The following is a 22,302-nucleotide window of genomic DNA, read 5'->3' on the forward strand; positions in this document are numbered from 1 at the left end:
CTTGACAATAAGCACCATCCCTCCTTACTTTCTCTCAGACATGGCAACTACTATAGGACTTTTTCCCTAGGTGCCAGAGGCCTTGTAGGTTCTCATATGCTGAAATATGCATGTGGCCTGTCAGTTTAATCCTAGAAAAACAAATTCTTTAGAAGTTTTCAAATGCTTCTAATATTTAAAGATATTGTTTTTTAAATGTATTTTCTTCATGTATTGTGTCTATACAAGTGTGTGTGTGTTCTATGTTAAAAGGCTCTAAGTCCATTTTCCAAACAGAAAGAAGTTGGAGGTGGTTAGAATCATACTCCTATCATCTGGAAAAGTATATTTTCTTTGTGGAATGAAATTTCTGAAATAACCACAGTTCTTAAGGAAACCACTTTAAAAATCTAAAAAAAAAGTTTCTTCTAGAAATAACTCCAAAATATACCACCAAATGTAAATATAGGAAAATGTCATCTTAAACCAATGCAAAATATAAATGTAAATTCTCGATACTATGAGATAGTTAACCAAAGCATGAATGTCTATATACTGAGAAAATGGGACATTTCATCCAAAATGAACTACTGAAATGCATTTAGAAGTATTTCCGAATTATGTTGTAATGAAGTGTTTGATTTTTTTTCACTGTGGAGTGCAGAATGTCTGTTTAATTTTCTATCCTTGTGGGGTTTTATTGAATTACATTAGTTTGCATACTTGCTAATTTGCAAAACATGGAAATAGGCAATGCGTCTTCTCGTCATTAATGGAAATTTAAAAGTTTCTTCTGTTTAGAAAGATTGAAATAGAGACAAACATTAAATGTAAAGCACCATTCTTAATTACTAGCAAGAGTCTAAATAAAGGAATACTGTCAAAGACAGGAATAAACAATGATTTCTTCTGCAATGAAGTTACTTGTGTTGCTCAAATACCTGAATGCTGGCTGGATTTTTTTCTGTTTTCTTTTAGTCTGGGGGGGAATTTTTCTAAGGACTAAATTTGCTTGATAAAATTATATTATCTTCAAATTCTGAATTTGGAAATATTTGAATGTGTAATTTTAGGAAAATCTTACAAATGCTAATTTTGCACAACAAAAATTAAATATATCATACTCTGGTTTCTCTTCAGATCGCATAAATCTTTCGCCTTTTAAAAATTAAATATATAAATATATGGTAATAAATAACTGTGTCTGCAGTGGAATAATAATTTTTAACTAGAGTCTCCAAAGCATTGTCCAGTATTATTTATGTAGGTATTAAAGTTTCCCTGTGACTTGTCATATGTCTGTTCTTCAGATGAACTGACGGTTTAACTGAGATAATTGAGAAAGTGATCACTAGAATGAGAGGAAGGTCAGCATCAGTTCTTGCACTTGGTCACTAATATTTGTTGAGTGCTTGCTGTTGGCAAGACACTGGGCATATAGCCGTAGAGAAAACAGAACCCAGACCTCACAGAGCTTATTGTTTAATGAAGAAGAGAGACATTAAGTAAATAACTATGCAAAGAAATGTGTTCACAAACTGTGCTGTGTACTATGAAAAACAAATATAGGCTACTAAGAGAAGTCTTAATGTGGATTTCATCTGGACTAGGACTTGTCAGTGAAAGCTTCTCTGAAGATATGACAGAATAAATTACCTAAAAAAAGACACCAGATTTATCCAGGTGAAGCATTGGAGTAATAACATTCTAGTCTGAGAAAACCACAAATGAGAAGATTCTGAGGTAAAAAAACACTTGGCAATTTTCAGGAAAAGGATAATGTGACTAAAATTCAGTGAAGTGTGGAGAATGGTGCAAAATGAAGCTAGATAGATAAACAAGGGCCATATCACGCGGAGCTTGTGATTATGCTAAGAATATTGTATTTTAAGTGCAAGGGGAAATCGTGGAAGGATTTTGACAGTCATATGATCATACTTGTGTCTTTTAAACATTATGTGGGCTACTATGTAGGAAACAGATTAGAAGGGTCAAGAGAGAGAAGGGGAGCCTATACCAGAAGGACAAGGGATTAGATGGTGAATTAGACTAAGGTGATGATGACGATAGAGTCGGAGAAAAGTGGATAGATTTAAGATGTATACTGGAGGCAGTACTGACAGGACATGATCGTGGATGGACTTAGGAGAAAATGAGAAAACAGGAAGTGTTAAGAATATCTATTTTTTCAACACAGCAACTGTTGGTTGATGATTAATAGTGTAATATAATGACATGGAAAAAGAGCAGATCTGGTGGGGCTGAGATGTGGAGATCAAGTGTTCAGTTTTGAGTCTCTCGATTAATCCCACTTGTGTTCTAAGTATTTAACTTCTGTTTTATAGTAACATAGCCATATTCCCCAGTCTTTTCAGTCCATGTCCTCTACTAGGAAAATCTGGACATCGATTCCAGAGTTGCTGAATCTACTTAATCTCAAATTGAAAGATGTAGGAGAGAATAATCAGCCAAGAATTTAACATGGTTAACCCTTCTAAAACATGATAATCTGCCTTCCAGATTATAATATCTGCAATCTCAGCCCAAACTTTTCCTATACAATAAGATTTCAGATGTCGTTTCTGGTATTAAATGCAAATTTGGGAGCAAATTTATGTTTCCTTTATCTGAAACTCATTTAAAAGAGACCTCCTTCTAATTCTCAGTGATTCACAGTCTGGAACCACGTGGAAGTGGTCGAGAGTATTTGGAGGAATCAGGAGGAAAGCAGGCCTAGGAAAGGGCATTGGGGAAGAAGTCAGGGTTTACACGGACACCTCATGAGAGAGAATCCCAAAATCTGCAGTGGAAGTAGAAAAAACAGCCTGTCTCTTTTAGTGAAAAATGGTGGCCTGTAGTTTCATAATTTCCACATTACAGTTGAGTAGTAGCATCATAGTATATAAAAACAATGAAGGCAGAGTAGTAATGACAACAATAATAAAAAACATTCACTGAATGTGTATATGTACATTACGTTTCGGGAACTGCACTGAATGTTTTCCATGTACTATATTATCTAATTACCTCTGAACTCCTTTGATGTAAATACTCTGTGACCAGCATTTTAAAGAACTGAACATGAGGCTTAGAGCTCATAAGTCATTTGCCAAAGGCTACATAGCTGATAAATGAAAGAGTGAAAGAGCCAAATATGTCTGACCCCAGAAGTGGAGTTTTCTGCCAATGTGCCACACCACACCAGCACGCAAATAAAAGATGAAACCAAAAAGCCTCAGCATTTCTTTAGTGTTAAAATCTAGAAAGAAAAACAAAAACTATGTATACATTGGTTGCCAAATATTCTTAAACAATCCAAAATGGGGGAAATGTCTCTGCTGTGCTAAACCATCCTTTTATTACATGGGGTTCCTGAAGAAACAACTGACCACTTGCAGGCATTTAAAACTACCTTGAACTTTTGATCAGCATAATTTCTCACAAATTTGTAGGTATTTGAATTTTATAATGTTGCTCCTATCATTGTTAATTTCATCCTTGCTTCATCCTGTACTCTTCAAAAAATTGTTAATGTTTAATTGTTCATTTTTTTCTTTCAATTTCTGTGATTGAAATTCATTTCCTTTCATCTGGTCTTTATCACTGCAGTACTATTCTTAAATCATCTTAGATGAATACTGACCTTTTCTAACACATATTATGTGTTGTTATATGATTTTTAGTTGAAAAAATTGCTTTAGTTTGAGTTTTTAAAGACCAGTAAAAAAAAAAAGCCATGAAATATTTCAATTCAATTTTTAGTGGACTTCTAAATGACATAAAAGAATTGCAAAGTTATGGCAATTTCTACAAAAGATAAAAATAAAATGAAAAACATCAAACTTTCTCTCTCACCCTTCAGAAACTCAGATCTGGTCCACTTCTCCTCTGATACCACCCATTCTCTTTCGCACAGCAGCGATGTGATGGCTCCCATTTTTAGTACTCTCAACTACAGCTGACTGAATTGAGTTTTGAGCAATGAACAGAGTTTACAAGATAGGAAGAAAGGGGCGTTCCAGATGAGAGGATAATGTGTACAGTGTACAGAAAAGACATGAAGGAAGCCATCAGAAACTGAAGGATGGATGTAGATAGGAGATGAGGTTATGAAGATAGGTTGGGACCAAATTCTGAGAGCCTTTGGTGCATGTGAAGGAATCTGAACAGGTACTTAGGTAATGGCAAACCACTATCTACCTGTTTTCCTTCTGTGTTCAGGTACTTCATATATTTCCTTCCCCTCCTGCTGTTATTTAAGTTGAAAAACAAAGCTAACCATACCTCTTTAACTTTTTCCATATCTATTTGTAGCATATTTCTACAATTCAATCCATTTAGCATCCTGATACTATGGTTCTGTGTATGTGAAATTGCTCTTTGGCATGAAAAAAGCCATGACTAATTCAAAGGAAGCCTATTTGAGTGGAACTTCTGAAGATTTTTTTTAAGCAATTGAAAAATACAAACAAAATAAAAAATCATTCAGGAGAAAAAATGCATGTCAACTACTGAAGCCATGAGTGTTCTTTTTCTAAAATATATGTTTCATTTTTTGTCACTATGCAATTTTCCTCTATGCTTTAAAAAAAAAAAACAACTGCACTCATTTTATGTACAAAAGCTTGACTTCAAATCAACTAAGTTCCCAGAATATTTGGTTTTTTCAGTATTGTCTACTTTCACTATAAGGGCTTCTACTTCAAAGAAAACTGCTCTATAGAATTTTACCACATTTTCCAATCAAAAGTGTGTGCTTCTTCTGAGACTGGGAACATTGTCTATTACTGGACCCCTGCTGAAGGACCAACAGAAATGTGGCAAACTTGGTAGAAACTGTACACCTGACAAAATAAAACTCTGTCAGCAGGCCTAGTGAACTTGAAAAGTGTTCTCTCTCTCTAATAAATACTGATTTCATTTTGTGGGGAGCACTGAGTGTTAGTTGTAGAAAGCGTTATTTAACTTGCTGAAATTATGAGTAATAGAAAAACAGGTGGCTATTGCAACAGTGCACCAAATTGAGGCCCTTTCATATCATTCATTAAAATCACTAGTCCTGTCCCTCAAAACACAGACATATCAACATCGAGAGACATATGTGTCTCTCAAACACAGACATATCAACATTGAGAATGGTGGAATGGCTACCAGGCTTCATGAAGTCTAGAGATCTTAATATTTACTGCTTTAATTCTACCATACAATTAAGTGATGTGGATTTAAACAAATGTATTTATAGTACATTTGAAAATTCTGGGGTAAAAAATAGGATCAAGTTAAATCTGCCCACATTCTCATTAACATTTGCTTGGTCTTAGGAGCACGGCATTCCTACTGACATGGGTTACGCGGTGGCCCCTCACCATTCAGGCGTCTATCCTGTACATGTTCAGCTTTATGAGGCCTGGAAGAAGGTTTGGAATATTAAAATCACCAGCACTGAAGAATATCCACATCTGAAACCAGCCAGATACCGGAGGGGCTTCATCCACAAAAACATCATGGTGAGCATCCTCTGGTATACATGGGGTAGAACTAATTCTGTCAGATTTACAAGCCTCACTAGAAGAAGGAACAAAAGAGAAGAGCAAAATGTTAAGAGCATAACTGTAGGAAAAGCTCCATGATGCAGAAAGTGTATTTGTCATTTCTAAGCAAAGGATGTTATAATTAAAGTCACTTCTTTTCAATCCTTTAAGTATAACTAAAAAAAAAAATTTTTTTTTTACTGACACTACTGCTAAGAAGTCACTGATGTTAAAATACTAAAAAAAAATACATTTAACTTGAAGATCATTTTTAATATGTAAAACTAAAACCAAATCTCTTTATATTAACTTCTGCCCTTTTACAAGCCAAACTGTGTTCTTCTCTTTACCATGCCAGGCTAAAAATTCAACCATTTGCCACAAAAGCCACATGTGAAGTTCTGCATAATCAGTAACAGATGATAATATAGAGTACAAATGACAGATGATCTTAATTAAATAATTTATATCCATTGTCTAAATCTCTCCAGGGCTTCTCTGTTTTATTTTTTACACAGTGGCAAATGTATATTGTCAAAATATGTTACTGCCTAATACTTTGTGAGACCTCCCAAAGTAAGTAATTAAATTTTAATGTTTTTCCAAATCTGAAAATCCAAGGAATGTCCTGGTGAAGCTAAGAATGGGCCTCCTAATTTAGACTCATACTGGGAAGGAACACTGTGTAGAGGAATACTCTCTGATGAGCCACCATTAGCACTGTGTCAAATGACATGTTTGAAGAAACTACCTTCTAGAATTAAGTATAACTGACTTCTTTTCAGACAGTTTTCCAATGTCTGCAAAAATTACAGAGTGGATAATGACATTTAACTTGGATCAACTCCCATCTTGACTTCTCCCTCAATAAAAAAACTGTTGTAAATGCTAAATGAGGAAACAATGGCCACATTTTATCCCAGTCTGCCTTTCCTCTGTACTGAAAATAAACTGTGCCTTAAGCTGCCAGCCTTATGACCAAAGAGAGATCAGGAGACCTGGTTATATTATAATTTAAAAGCATTCAGTTTTCTCCTGTCATTTGAAAATCAAAGACTGTCTTAGTAGAACAGTGAACTTAAGTCTCTAAAGACTTTATTCAATGTTGTTCTTTTGTTTCTGTTTCTCTCTGTACTGCCATAAATCTTGCTTGGATATGTCGCATGAGATGTTTATTTTTCATTTCTACTGAAAATGTTTTATTACCTGTATTATAAATGCATGGATCTTGCGGGTAACAAAGGCTTAACAGATTTTCTGTTTTGATGGAATTCTCCCTGTGGTTCTACTTTTGTAACCCTCCATGGAAACCCTCTACATTTAACTTGTAGGCTCTTGGATGAGAATTTCCAAGTGGAAAACTTTCAGGCAGTTGATTGTGCAGTAGGAGAGAGAGAAGAAAGAGCTAGGAGTTGAGACCAAAAGAGCCAATATTCCCTCCTCGGGAGAGCCTGCAAAAAAAAAAAGAGCAGGGAACTAAGGAATAAACTTTAGATAACACCCATATTTTGTTGTATGAGATAAGGGAAACTTTTTTTTTTGATGATCTGTTCACAAATCAGACTCCAAAGACCTCTTTATATTCCCTTCAAACCAGCTGTTGATTGTGCTATCCCTAATTCAGTTCTGTAATTTGAATATCACACTGACCCCCTCCCTCACTTTCAATCAGCCTTACGTTCCATCAGTAATTCCTTTATAATATCATTTAATTTCCTTTCTCACAGCTACCATCTTAATTCACTGCCTTGATTTTTGTGTTAATTGTGTTACTGGTTCCTACTTTGTCTATTACAGCTGCCATCCACACCCCACTGTAGTCTATCCCATAGACAATGCCAGCCTTTTAATCTTTCTAAAATACCATCATCTCCATTCTGGCCTTGCTAAACTTGATTAGTTCCAATTGTTTCTGTACCCCTTAATGTGTTCTTCAGGGACTGAAAACAATCTGGGCTGAGTCTTATCTGTCTATCTTCTATTCTCTCTAGCTTACACAGATTCATTCCAACCAAAAAGGCCTACAGCTGTACTGTTTCCATGCCTTTGTCATGCTTTCCACCTTGAATGACTTTCTGGCCACTCTCTACCTATTTCTACTCCCTTTGTTCTTCAATATCAAGTCCCATATCTTATACAACTGAATGTAAAGCACCTTGGTATATAGCAGTTCAATAGCTAACTCAGGACTACAGTGATTTTATTCTCCTCTGAATTCCTATAACATGTCATCTTGTAATTCCTTTAGGAATATAAAACCCAATTACATTTCAAGGTGTTTGAGCCCTGATCAGTCTCTAGATCTCCAGTCTTAACTGCATTTTCAACTGGGCAATTTTTATCCTCATTTATCCTGATGGACCCTTTACTTTACCCCTGATTATGAAATGTGATTGTCTGGAGAGACTACACAGTCAGACTAACTACTTACTGTTTCTTTTCTTTTTTTTTTTGTCTTTTTTGTCTTTTTCGTGACTGGCACTCAGCCAGTGAGTGCACCGGCCAGCGCCGCACTCTCCCGAGTGTGCCACGGGCTCGGCCCACTACTTACTGTTTCTAATGGAGATGCCCATTGGTAGAGACTACCATTAATCCTGCTGATAGCCCCCAGGTGGTCTTTACTGGTAGCTCCTAGAGCATCTGTTGTCAGTTGCTCCTGGTTGAGACCTTCATTCAGGATATTGGCTTCAGGTCCCATTGGCCAGGATTCTTGTTAATCGTGGTTTTCATAACCATCTCCCGGGTATTGTCAGAATCTACAAGGTTTCCAGAGGTTCAGTGTCTCAAAGTTTGAATTTGATAGTGTTATACTCCCAGACCAGGTCTAGAGGGAAGTCCACAGAAGAATGCCTTAAAAAAGTCTTTCATTCCTTCTCTAGCACAAGAGAGCTATTTTAAGGAACACATTCAGCATCCCGTAGCATGGCATTCAAGGAGCAAGGCAGTGAATATGACCCTTAGCACATTCCTGGTTATCTCCTTAGCCTTCCGCAGTGGTCCGCTGACTCTCCTAGGGCTCATGGTGATGCTCATCTCAGCAGGAGTCCTCCCCAGAGTTGCAGAGTAAAGCCTGGCACTTTTCACTGTGTTCACACTCAAATAATTTGAGAAATAGACAAAACTCAAATTTCTTTTCACTTCTCTCTCCATTTTGTATAGAAGCAGCTGGACAATCAAGTCCCCAGGACAGCTCTGTATGTATTCAATAATTTTTCAAGCAGTAATATCCAAACTGAATCCTAAAAGCGATTCAATCAGTCACACACTTAAAACATAACACTACGTTGGCATTAATCATGTGGGGCATTTCATTATTTAGCTTTTGGGTATTTCTCCTTATCATGGTATATCTTAAATCCTTCAAGAGAAGAAAACATATATCTTTGTGTTCTCCCACATGGACTTGCACAAACTAGCATACGGACTGAGCATGCTAGCATGGAACTAACTCTATGCTATGGATTAGCATAGAGTCTATAGTTCCACTAGTATAGAATTTAGAATAAGCATTTGTTAAATAAATGAGTAAATGCTATGTAAAGCTTTAATTTCTAGAAAATGACGTTTCTAAGGATTGTTAGAAAATATATTTAATTCTGTCAGAATGCCTTTGCATGTAGTTCTTTTTTGTTGTTGATTTTGTGCATTGCTTTATGAGAATGCAAAATGCTTTTAAACGTTGACATCATAAGAGCTAATACTAGCTAACTGAAGTTCTTTTAACTGTTTCATAAAGATAAAATGGCCTCTAAGGCTGTAACTTTTACCAGTTTACCAAAATAAGTAGGATACAGTTTTGATTTACACCGCAACCTATGATGCATTGATTGAGCTAAAAATTGTCTTCTAAGAAAACTTTCCAAAGAATGGATTAAAATTGATAATAATATACACTCAAACTAAAGAAAAAAGAACTAATATATTTGTAGAGGGTTGCAAAATATGAGAAGTCCTTGACAGGTAATATTTTTAGAGCACTTATTGAACTAAATGTGCCTTTAGAATCAAGACAGAAAAAATGAGAATCAATTTTCTTAGGACAATAAGCAGAAGATATTTCTGTTTACAATTCTGTAAAACTTGTAGCTCTCCAAAGTATATTCATTAATTTTCTGTCACTTCAAGTGCATAGGACAAACACAAGTTATCATGAAATCATTTTATAAGATTTAGCTGAAGACTATATGTACCATTTTGCACAGCTTCAGTCTACACTTCATTTCTAATTGCTCTGATGATATTTTACCAGGAAAGCTGTAAAAATTTGAAAAATGTCCCTATCACAAATGTGTATGATTGAAGCAGATAATGGCTTTCACATACATAGGATAAAAAGACCTTTTACTAAGTGACCTTTTAACATTTCGTTTGCAGTGCTTTCTAAAAATTACTAACCAAATGGATAATTTATTTCTTACTTTTGGAACTGGCAGGCTTCACACTTAGAATTTGGAGCAATTACTATAGCCTGCAGTACTTTCAGACTAGAGCAGTTACTGTAACTTGTGTCTCAGACATTTGTTCTAAGTTAAAATGTCATTTCCTAAGAAGCACATTAAGGTGATAATTGACTTCATTTTCTAATGCATGTGTACAATTTGGCAGAAAGTATTATTTTTAAAGTTTTTGCCTACTAGGATTTCAATGTAGCACAGGCAATTCCAATATTTCTAAAGTCTTATTTCCACTTTTCTTATTTCTTAGATGCTAAAATATTCTAGAGTTCTTAATAGAAGTCCTGGCTTTGAGATTTAAAACAGATAAGTGGCTAAAATAATTCAAAGCCTATTTTAGTTTTGAAATATTTCTTCAACTTTCTTCATTATTCCTTCTGTACTGATATCATTCTTTCCCAGAGTGTGAGGGATTGTCCAGGCCCTAGTTGAAAGATGAGACCAGCTTGTGCATTATCTCTCATGAGAAAAAAGCTATGTTTTAACAAATTAATTAGTTGAAAGGAACTTTGTCCTTACTTGTTCATTTTTCCTTCAGGTTCTTCCAAGACAAACCTGTGGGCTTTTTACTCACACAATTTTCTACAAAGAATATCCAGGAGGCCCTAAAGAGCTGGACAAGAGTATCCGAGGAGGTGAACTTTTTTTCACTGTGGTCCTCAACCCAGTAAGTACTTTGAGTTACTCACCAAGTAAATAATGAAAAATGATAGGGTGGGTGAAATTACCCTGACAGAGAGGCTAGGGATTGAGTAGCTGGCCAAATCAATATGAAGTTCTAGCTCTAAAATGGTATTAAAAACTAAATGGAACCACATCTAGAAATGGGGACAAACTAATTCTACAAGTAGCAGTGACATATGGAACTTATGGTAGAACCAGGGAAGTGCTCCAGCAGTTCCTCCTCTGCATTGGAAAGTGATCGGAATTCAGAGATTCTTGCTTTTATGAAGAATAAGATTTTTCACCTGTAAAACTCTCCTATTTCCACTGTGGACCAGTTTTTTTATTTAGGTGACTATTACCTCCATTCTTCTTCCCCCCCCCCCATTAAAGTTAAAGAGTAATAGCACAGTAATTAGATAAGCAAATGTAGTCATACTTCCTATCTTCATGTTGAGTGTTGTCTCACTAGGTCACAGGCTGAGGCAGAGCAGCCCTGTTTAATGGGCTGCTGCCCTTCCTCCTTTACTTCTTAATGCTTGTGTGTCAGCTCCATGGTGAACCATTTGCACATACTTCTGCTTGCTGCAAGTATTATAAAGTTGTGTGGAGAAAGAAGCACTATCTGAAGTAAGCTGTATAAGGAAAAGAAAATTTTATTTCCCTTCTGAAAATTACTAGCATAAAAAGCAAAGCTAAGTTTATTTATCAAGAGATGTGTGGGTTTGCCCCTGGCATTAGCAATATTCAAGATGAAAAAATGCAATTATCTCCAAATGTGAAAAAATTTCTATCAGTAGAAAAATTTGGTAAGATAACTAGAATAAAATTTGAATGACCCCTTTTTTGACCTTAATTTTACAGGTTCTGCAAATAAAAATGGAGGTATTTTCATCATCAGCTGTATTCAATAACTATATCTATTTTTTAGCTCCTAGAAAATGAGATGGAAGTAAGGGTAACTCACCTTTGGGCAAAATCTGCACGTTTTCAAAAACCAGTATACTTTGGAGTATCATGGCATTTGGCTTGTTGGAAGTTTATCAACCTTCAAGCCCCCCAAAATATAAATAATTCTGATTTATACACCAGAAATAATCTGATTCTCCTAATTTAGCTATTCTTTACAAATGCAAGTATCTTCTGAGTCCCTTCAGAGGGTTTTCTTCTCTTCTTTCTCAGTTTGGCCGGTAATACAAAGGCAAAAAGAGTTAAACCAATTCCTGAGTATGAACTGAAGAATCAGTTAAAATACTCTTAGTACATTAACATTTTCACAAATAATTTTAAAACCCTTTAATCTATAATCTAATAAATTCTGATGTTTTACATTTCCTTTTATCATAGAGCAGTAGGACTGGGAATGGATAATCATCTATTTTATTCTTTTAACCAATAGTTTCTTTGGTGCTTAAGAAGTTCCTGGTAGTAGTAATATTTCAGACCTTTCTAAACCAAATGAGTTTCATTTAACATGAAAAAAATTCAAAATTAGGTCTTTCATGTACAATGGATTTCTAATAAGAATTTCACCCATTTTATGATAAATATTCTCTTTTCATTAATTAAAATCAATATTATTTTCTTAGTAAGAGTAAACTGTCCATTTTAACAATTTTCCAGTTCCACCTATCTTAGAAAGATGTGGTAATACATAAAGAGTGTGATGAATGGAACAGTTCTGGTTTAGACAGAATTGTACCTCTTGTGGGAGCCATCTTATCTCCCAGATGCTGTGAACAAAGATGTCACCTTCTTGCTTCATTGTTCTTATGTCTAATCACAAGATGTTCTGAATCTTTGCTTATATTCTTGTTCAATAAACAGATTCTAGATATTGAGTCATTAACAATCGGCTCAGTTAACAATTGTTATCTGTGGAACACTTTGCCTTCCTTCAACATGCTTGGTAATAAAGTCAGTCCTTGCTTTACTTATTAATACAAAAAAAGCGTTGTAGCTTGCTCTTACCACACTTACTTGGATTCATGCTCTTACCACACTTACTTGGATTCATGCTCTTACCACACTTACTTGGATTCATGCTCTTACCACACTTACTTGGAATTCAAGTGGAGCAAATCTCTGACAGGACAGCAATATTATACTTCCTTTATCAAACCATTAAACATTCCACTGAATCGATAGCTAATCCCTTTATGCCTGCATTTTATTAAATACTTTTTGTCTCTATGTTTCTCAACTTGATATAGCATCCTTCCACCATAACCGCCATACTCTCCCACCCAAATTCCTGAAAGCTAAATCTAATTTGTATTTCTCTTACTAAAGAAGAAACAAACATGGATGTGATAGAGTATCTTAAACTTCGAGTAACATATGGCTGGATTACAATTAAAATAAAACAACAAAATTCACACAAGAAAATGACCTGCACAAATAAAAATTAATCCACATTGAAATGTTTTTAAAATATACATAATTTTCTTGTATATGTAGTGTGTGCTTATCTATAAAATTCACCTGAAAGGAAACAACTTTTTTTTCCTATTGGGAAGTTTTATGTTTCTTTTCTTATTTACTAGTGTTGGAAAACATTTTAATAACAGAAAATGCTTTGCTGAAAAATAAATAAATGATAACAACAACAAATTTAGACAGTAGAAAAGTGATTAGTGAACATGCCTAATAATGATTACTACCTGGGTCACTTGATAAAAAAAAAAAAAAAAATTCAGACTTACTGCATCAGACTCTCCAGGGGAGTGTTTTGGAGCTCTGTATATTTATCATGTGTTTTGCATGATTATTGCGATCAGGCAAAGTTGGGAAATACTGCAGAGGAAGAAAATGGAGAAGTAATTCTGGTAATCAAGGATCACCAAAAACTGCTATAAAAATTGTGGACCTGTGATCAAGGTATCAAAATTGAAAATGACTCCAAATCTGTAGTAGGACTTAAAAAACCAAGATAATTAATGTTTTTCTAAATGATCAGAAAACTCTAGCTTTAACTAGAGTTTTAAATAGAGGTGACTCTTATTCATCCTTTAAAACTTTAGCTTAAGGGTCACCTTTCTCAAAAAACCTCTGCTATGATATAGAAGCCCCTCCTTGTGTTTCCGTAGCATATTCTGCAACCTCTTTCAAAGTACTCATTATCCTACACTGTAATTGTAGGTTTGCCGTTAAGTTGTTTGCTTTTCGTGGTAGATAATATGTCTTTTATTTCCAAAACTATCCCAGGGCCTAAACATGATATCTTGTACCTATCTTTTATTTAACATATGTTTGTTAAGAAAGAGAAACTGACTTTTCTAATGACCCGGTACAAAAGAACAATGCTATGGTTTGAATGTGTCCCCCGAAGTTAATGTGTTGGAAACAATCCCCAATACCACAGTGCTGAGAGGTGGGACCTTTAAGAGGTGATTAGGTCAACAAGAAGGTCCTCACAAGATGCCAACACCACGCTCTTGGACTTTCCAGACTCCAGAACTATGAGAAATAAATTTCTTTTTTTTTTACAAATTACCCAGTCTGTGGTATTGTGTTATAGCAACACAAAACGGACTAATATAAAAAAATGAATCTAAAAGGAAAGGAAATCTGAGTCCCAGTTAGATTATTCTCAAATCCAAAGTGTAAGTAAAACCTGTTTCCCAAGTTGGGTGAGACTAAATTGTGTATTATTGTGTACTGTTCTTCACACGTGTAATTGTCTTCCTGTATATAGACTTGTTTTTGTTGAGTTCCTCTGGTATAAGAACTAGAGACTTACTCAAATTACCTCAAGTAACAGGTGTGGGTGACTCCAGAAAGCTGAACATTTGGGTATCACAGGACCTAGAGGGTGTTCTGAGTCCAAGGCAGCTCTAAGGTCCATAAAAATGAGAATTACTAGTCTTCACCTTGCCTTAGTGCTCTAGCATGAACACAGCAGATGCTTTTCATGTGTATTAGTTTCTCTTTTTTCTACTACTGACTATATATGTTCCTTCTCTGTCTCAAAAGTGCTGATTGTTTATGGTTCCTGCAACCTTGTTAATTAATCTTACACATGGCCAAATGTGAGTGCATCAGATGTTCTCCATATCAGCATTCACCTTCAGTTGTAACTGCTGACTGCCTCCTCCTTTTGTCGTTTCTTAGGTCAAATTTCCAAGCAAGGGAATCTATTTGCTCAGCTCACATTTTTGAGTCAGCCCATGTCAGTCCCGGCCTGCTGTGGAATGGCTGTTCTTGGTCTATGTCCCCAACCCCTTCTAAAATTATGATTGAGCAGTGGCAGCCTAAGGGCCATCCTTCAGCAAAGACTTGGAAGGGGCAGGCACTATAGCAGCTATGTAGCCTGGATCTGAATCCTGTGGGAATATTCATTATGGTCTCCAGACAATCCCAGAGATTTGGAAGTAAGCTGAACCTCTCTTTGGAGAGGGTCTAAAGATTAATGTTGAAGCTTGTAAAGTCTAAGTAAGTAGCTCTCTTAGGTGGGACCAATTAATTTTATTTATCATTTTACTATCTATCTTGCTTCATGCCTCTTGGAACTTGGAATGCAAGTTCCAGGAGGGCATGTACATATTGGGTTTTGTTTACTCTATATCCTCTACATAAGGAACTGTTTCTGGCATGTAGCAGGTACTTAAAAATATTTCGCAAATGAATAAATGAACTTGAATGTTCAAGAAGGGGGAGAGTGGTTTACTGGCAAAGAAAATTATGTTCCCCCCACAATGGAATACATTCAGTTATTTTTTTTAAATGTTGTATAATAATTTTTAATGGCATGGGAAATATTCATGATATATTCATCAAAAAAAGTTATAAGAAAATTAGGTATAAGCATGGAAATAAACTAGACAGAATTCAGCAGAATTTTAGTAGTGGCTACCCTAGATCACAGGATTAAAGATGATTTTCATTGTCTTCTTTGTCTGATTTTTATAAAATGTCTACAATGAATACTTATAACTTTTGCAAACAGAAACCTTACAGGGATACAAACACAGATATACACAATAAATCCCACATTAATAATAATAATAAAGAATTACCTAATAGTGAAGAACAGAAAATGGAATTATTTTGTGTTATTGGTATATCAGGGATATAATTAATATTTACTTAGTTCTGGTTGTTCTCTGTAAGTCTCATATGTTACCTAATACCTGCCTCACAGTGAGGTTATTTGTATATATATCTCTTCTATTATGAGGGGACATTCTTATTACAGGATGGTCTATATGTGTTTCATCTTTGTGCTTCCTGTTGTGTCTAGATCAATGTTTTGCATCTAATAAAAGGTCACCAAATGTTTTTTAAATTATTGACTAAATGCATGAAGAGTTATGTTTCAGGGGCATGACTTGATTTATGGCATATCAAAATATGAATAATAAGCTTCGTTGTAATAAAACTACAGTGAATTCTGGAAGATTCTCTGCTTGCATGTAAGTGAAATTTGGGATTTAGAAAATTTTTAAGTGGCCCTAAATCTTTAGCAGGTTTTCATAGGTGATGATAAATTAGCCTGAGGTGGAAAAATTGAGTATTAAAGCTGGAAAGGACCAGAGAGGTTATCCATTCAATCTCCGAACTTTAGGTGTGAAACTGGAATCCCAATGAGATGACCTAGCTGGCTCAAGAGTACTTATGTAGTATTCTGTTGAGAACCCCATCCTTCCTGACTCAGTTCGGTGCTTCTACTACTACACATGCCACTTCTGCATTCCTTGTTAAATTGGCTTTAATATGATGCACATTACCTCTTAATGTGACTCAGTTACCTTGGACTGGGAAAACATGAATGATTTCAAATTTCAGGCCATTATATAGGAAAAAACAACCAATCTCCATGTTGGGTAAAAATAAATAAATTAATTAATTAAATAAGTACTCTTTTTTAAAAAGCCATAATAATAAGCAGTTATAGCTAAGGAAAAATGTCTAATGTACTTTTAAAGAATTATTGATAAAGAACTATGTTCTTTTTCTCTGAAAACAATAAACAGTATTGATGTTACTTATAAGTTGATGACTTCTAAACTTGTAAAGCCAAAACTTTTTGTTGTTGTTCATTTGCTATCCTTCATATCAGCCCTACTTTGCTATCATTAATGTTTTTTGCTACTAACTGTGGTATTATATAATTATTTGCCACTGTGAGATTAAAAAGACTGCAAAAAAAATCATGATTAAGTCTTTTTGACCTCCACAGTTAAGAAAAACAGAAGTATGATAAACTCTTATGTCATTGGAATGGATATTATTAAGAAAATAGATATTACTTTAAGGAAATAAATGTTATATTCCCTTTTTAATCTTTTGATAGTTTCCCATAGCCTTCAGGAGAAACAGAAAATTCCTTCATTTCAGGGAAAAAAAAATCAAATCTGGCTCCTGCCCACCTTTCTGGTTCTCTGCTTTCAATATTCACTTCACAAATACAGAACAACTCATAGTTCCCTGAACACAACTTACTATTTCATTCTGTGTCATAAAGTGCTATCGCCTCAAATTGGAATGCCTTCCCACAAATCTGATGTCATATATCATCTTGTTATAGAAGACATCCCCCAATCATGTAATTTGATTTTTTATGTTTCTCCTCTGTGTTCTCAAAGCACACGGGCATACCCCTACTATCCCTTGTCCACAGTACTATATCAATCATCTTTATCTTCTAATAGTTTTTGAGTTCCTTAGGGAAAACATCATGTCTTACTCATTTTATATTCACAATACATTGCAAGATTTTTGGCACATAGTAGGTTCTTAATAAATGAAAATGCATTAACTTCCCATGCCTGCATCTTTTGAATTTGAAAGAAAATCTGGTTGCCTTCGAAGTACTTAACCACAGAATTCACTTGCTTCCAGAGGGTTTGCATAACTGGGCTTTCATTCTATCCCAATAAGGCATTCGGCGAGACCTTTTTAAACTCATTAACTTTATAAAAAGATGCTCAATTTCACACATAAGATTCAAGGTTAAGCTACACTGAGATACTATTTCTTATCTACTAGATTGACAAAAATTCAAAATATTGACAATATTAGCAAGGCTATGAAAAAACTTTCATACATCCTAGTGAATGTGCAAATGGTGGAACCCCTAATGAGAGAAATTTAGCAGCATCTAAAAAATCTACATATGCATTAACCCTTTGGTGTAGCAGTTCTACTTTTAGGACTCTACCTTGAATAAAGAATTACCATAAAATCAATTTTCTTACACACAATTTGAATGCAGACCAATATTTCAAAATGTTATTCAATACAGGATTATTTGTATTTCAAATAGTGGAAACAACCTAAACATCCATGCATAAGAGACTGCTTGAATACCTGTGGTACAGTCACAAAAGAGAATACTGTGCACATAAAAACACAGTGATGAAGATCTCAACGTACTGTGATTTCTTCAGTGTAAGTGAAAAAAGAAGAAAAGCTAGGCAATTTGAAAATATATCAATATTTAACTAGTTGTACAGAAAGAAATACAGGAAGGATATACCAAAAAATAATATAATGCTTGCCTACAAGGGGTGGGTGGGATGAGGGCAGGGGAGAGGAGAGGTGAGTGGGAGGAAGTGAGTATACCTTTTAAATAGCTTTAAATTTGAACCATGCAGTGTTTTACATAGTCAAAATAAAAAATGAAAAAGAATGAGGGAGAAAAAAGCAAAGTTGAAAATTGAAGACAAATGAACAAATGAACCTAACTATATATCAAATGGATGTGTCTAATATATTACAGAAAATAATTAAAATAATTTTAAATACAGTATTGTGACTATATACATTTAGTGAAACACAAAGATAAATATCTATATTGGAATTTTAAAGTTTATTAACAAATGTTTTTATTGTGGGATTTTTGTTGTAATTATGAAACATTTTTCAAGTATTGTCAGAGAAAATAAGTGGATATATCTATGCTGTTGGGAACTGAATTTTCACTGTAAAACAAGGGATACAAATAAAGAAAGGGGGGATAAAAAGGGAGAATCATAGTATTTGAATTTGAAATGAGATTAGTAGAAACTTAAGGTTTCCTAACTCTGTCTACTGAAAAAGCCTAGAATCAATGCCACCTAGTAGCAAAAATCTGAGTGACTGCTCAGATTTTAATTACTAAATATTTTCTCTTCAAAAATAACTGGACTTTTTGGAGAAAATGCTGATTCCAAGTCAGTGACATGGAAAGTACAAATTGAGTCAGGAATACCTTGTACCAGAAAGGAATAAAACACTCAAAGATGAATAGGGTTGTATTAAATAGGACAGAAATCAGCCTGGGAGCCCTCTTGATAACTAAATTTGAGATAATTTGAGGACCAAAAAAGAGTTCATAGAATATTCAAAATATAAAGAAGGAAGGGAGTTCTGTAGAGAAGAACACCAGCCAATAAATGCAGAAGTAATGATGGAATTTTAAAATCGCCATTTTGCAAACTCCAATGAAAACAGTTGATTCAGGCAAGAATAATCAATGGTTGCTAAAACAGTTGGATGAAAAATCGTTGGGAAACAGCATTTTCAAACAGTCTTAAAATTTCATTTCATAAATTACTTATTAATTACAAAGAGAAAAATGATCCTCTATAATGGAAAAATCTGGTGTTTTCTACTTTAACCAAGTGATCAAACCTTGCATCACTAATAGTGGAGTAACTATAACAAGATAATCTGATATTATGCATCTCCTAATGTGATTTACTATGAAATAAAGAAAAATATGAAATAAATATGAAATATAAATAATATAAAATGGTATAATAAATATAATAAAATAAACTAAAATAATATATAGTATAACTAATAAATATAATCAAGTGATAATATAAAAATAATATAAAATAAAAAATGGAAAAAAATTTTAAAATAGCAAAAAAATCAGCAAAATGGTGAAATAGAGAGTCCCAGATCCTCCTTCCTCCCATAGAGACACCAGTTCAAAAACAATATATGGACAAATTTCCTTGTGAGATATCCAGAAACAAGGGGGTGCTGGACCCAAGCAAGCCTGAAACCAGCTGTATGTATGGAAGCCAGTAAAAAAAATTTATGGCATTCACTTGCCATGGTCCATCTCCCTGACTCAGCATAGAGCAATTAGGAAAAAACTCCCAGCTTCCCCTTGGGGCGGGAAAGAGAAGACTGAAACATACATTCAATGTTCAGACTTTTCATGGGGCTGGCTGCCTGAGGGACTGGTTTCTATCTTGCCTGCATCTAAGCACTGACAGAAAAGGGCACCACGTTAGGGGCTGCTGAAAACAAAAGCAACAGTTTGGACTAGCACACATTTACTCACCATAGTTCCTCCACCACCTCCCCAACTCAGTGCCAAAAGAACAAGAAAAAAATCTCCAACTCTAATCTTCCCCCTGAGGAGGCAAACAATTGGCATGTGTATTCAGCAGTCAGTCTTTGGGGTGAGCTTCCCAAGGGACTAATTTCTGTCTTGCCTATCTCAAAGCACTGACAGGACAAACATACTATAGAAGCTAGGGTCTACTGAAAACAAAGGAGAGCTGGGTGACTTCTAGAAGCTCCAAAGAACCTGCAGTACTTCAGATGGGTACTAGAGGAAGCAGGAGATTACAATCTCCTGAAAAATAAACCAGTAAATCCCTCTAACTGGGATTTTACACACACGTGTCCAGAAAAGAAACATCCATAGTATAGGTTTCAGAGGCCCTCAGATTCCTTAGCCTGAATCATTGGTGAAGGTTTTTTCTTATACAAAGCCAATTCTGTAAAGACTGAGAGAGGTAGCTATTTTTGTTTGTTTGTTTGTTTGTTTACTCACTTGTTACATGAGCAGATCCCAACAGAAAGTATGAAGGCACATGAAGAAACAAGGAAACATGGCTCAATCAAAGGAACAAAGTTAATTTCCAGAAACCAACCCTAGTGAAATGGAGATAAATGAATTATCTGACAGAGAATTCAAAATAGCCACCAAAAAGATGCTCAATGAATTGAGAATGAAAGTGCATGTGTAAAGAGATAATTTCAACAAAGAAATATAAAATATGAAAAAAGAACCAAATAGAAATCTTGGAGCTAAAGAATACCTTAACTGAACTAAAAAATTCCACAGGTTAAAGAAACTGCAAATCAGTAGCATAAGGAAAACTAAAAAATTCACAAATATGTGGAAATTAAGCAAAATACTCTTCAACAAACAATGAGTCAAAGAAGAAATCAAAAGAAAAATTTTAGAATATCTTGATACAAATGAAAACAAAAACACATACCAAAGCTTATGGGATGCAGCAAAAATAGTGCTAAGAGGGAGGTGTATAGTGATACATGCCTACATTAAAAAAGAAAGAACTCAAATAACAACCCAACTCTACCTCAAGAAACCATAAGGAACTAGAAGAAAACAAACTAAGCCCAAAATTAGCAAAAGAAAATAAATAATAAAGATTAGAGCAGAAACAAATGAAATAGAGAATAGAAAAACAGTAAAAAAGATCAATGAAACTAAAAGTTAGTTTTTGAAAAGATTTAAACAATTAGCAAACTTTTGTTTAGTAAGCAACAAAAAAAGAGAAGATTAAAATAAATAAAATCAGATATAAAAGAGGAGACATTACAAATGACCACAGAAATAAGAATTATCATAATGCATCTACATATATACCATACACAAAAGTCAGTTTTAAGTGGATAAAAGACCTAAACATAAGGCCTGACACTGTAAAAATTCTAGATGAAAACATGAGGGAAAAGCTTCATCATATTAGTCTTGGCATTGATTTCTTGAAGATGACACTAGAAGCACATGCAACAAAAACAAAAATAGACAAGTGGGACTACATCAAATTAAAAAGCTTATGCAGCTCCACCCAGAAGCAGGCAAGAAACAGAATACCCAGGGTCCTAGGCACCTGGAAGCAGGCAAGAAACAGAGCATGCCAGAGTCCTAGGCAGGAACTGAGGGCTGCCACCCTTCACCCAGAAGCAGGCAAGGAACAAAGCATGCCCAGAGTTCTAGGTGGGAGTCAAGGGAAGCTCCTTCCACCCAGAAGCAGGCAAGAAACACAGGACACCCAGGATCCCAGGCAGGAGCCAAGGGCAGCATCCCCCACCTGGAAGCAGGCAATAAACCCTCTGAAAACACCACTGCCACACCATGGCTGCCACAAAAGTGGCTCAAGGCCACAGCAGTAGCCACCGCCACCATGCAGTCAGCCCAAGACATTTGACTGCATAGAAACAAGGAGAGTTACCAGTGAAGACCAGAAAAAGAAGAGGACATCACTCTCTTCAAAGCCCACTCTAGAGTAATAGAAGAAGCAACTGCTCTACCATATGACAAGACATCTGTGTAGAGATACTACAAATACAAAAACCAAGGAAAATATGACACCACCAAAAGAATATAGTAATTCTCAGATACCAGACCCTGTAGAGCAAGAATCCCTTGAAATGACTGAAGTGGAATGCTGAACAACAATCTTAAGGAAACTCACTGAGTTACATGAAGACTCAGTTAGACAACATAATGAAACAGGAAAAAAAAAAATCCAGGATATGAAGGAGGAAATTTACAAAGAGATTAATACCTATAAAAGAATGTAGCAGAACTCCTGGAATTGAGTGATTCATTCAGCAAAATAAAAGACACGACCAGTATCTTAAACAGCAGTCTAGAACAAGCAGAAGAAAGAATTTCTGATCTCGAATATAGT

At 35.1% G+C, this 22,302-nt stretch overlaps 1 protein-coding gene across 2 annotated transcripts in view; it reads left to right on the plus strand.

The window, feature by feature from the left end:
- Positions 1-22,302, plus strand: part of LOC134386047 (bifunctional heparan sulfate N-deacetylase/N-sulfotransferase 3) — a 144,821-nt gene that overhangs the window by 65,054 nt on the left and 57,465 nt on the right. For both annotated transcript variants that reach the window (XM_063107975.1, XM_063107976.1), the window contains exons 4-5: positions 5,301-5,486; positions 10,503-10,631. In XM_063107975.1, the coding sequence (XP_062964045.1) occupies positions 5,301-5,486; positions 10,503-10,631 (315 nt within the window). The remainder of the gene's footprint in view (positions 1-5,300; positions 5,487-10,502; positions 10,632-22,302) is intronic.

Source organism: Cynocephalus volans, chromosome 9, assembly GCF_027409185.1.
Source record: "Cynocephalus volans isolate mCynVol1 chromosome 9, mCynVol1.pri, whole genome shotgun sequence".
Lineage (NCBI taxonomy): Eukaryota > Metazoa > Chordata > Mammalia > Dermoptera > Cynocephalidae > Cynocephalus > Cynocephalus volans.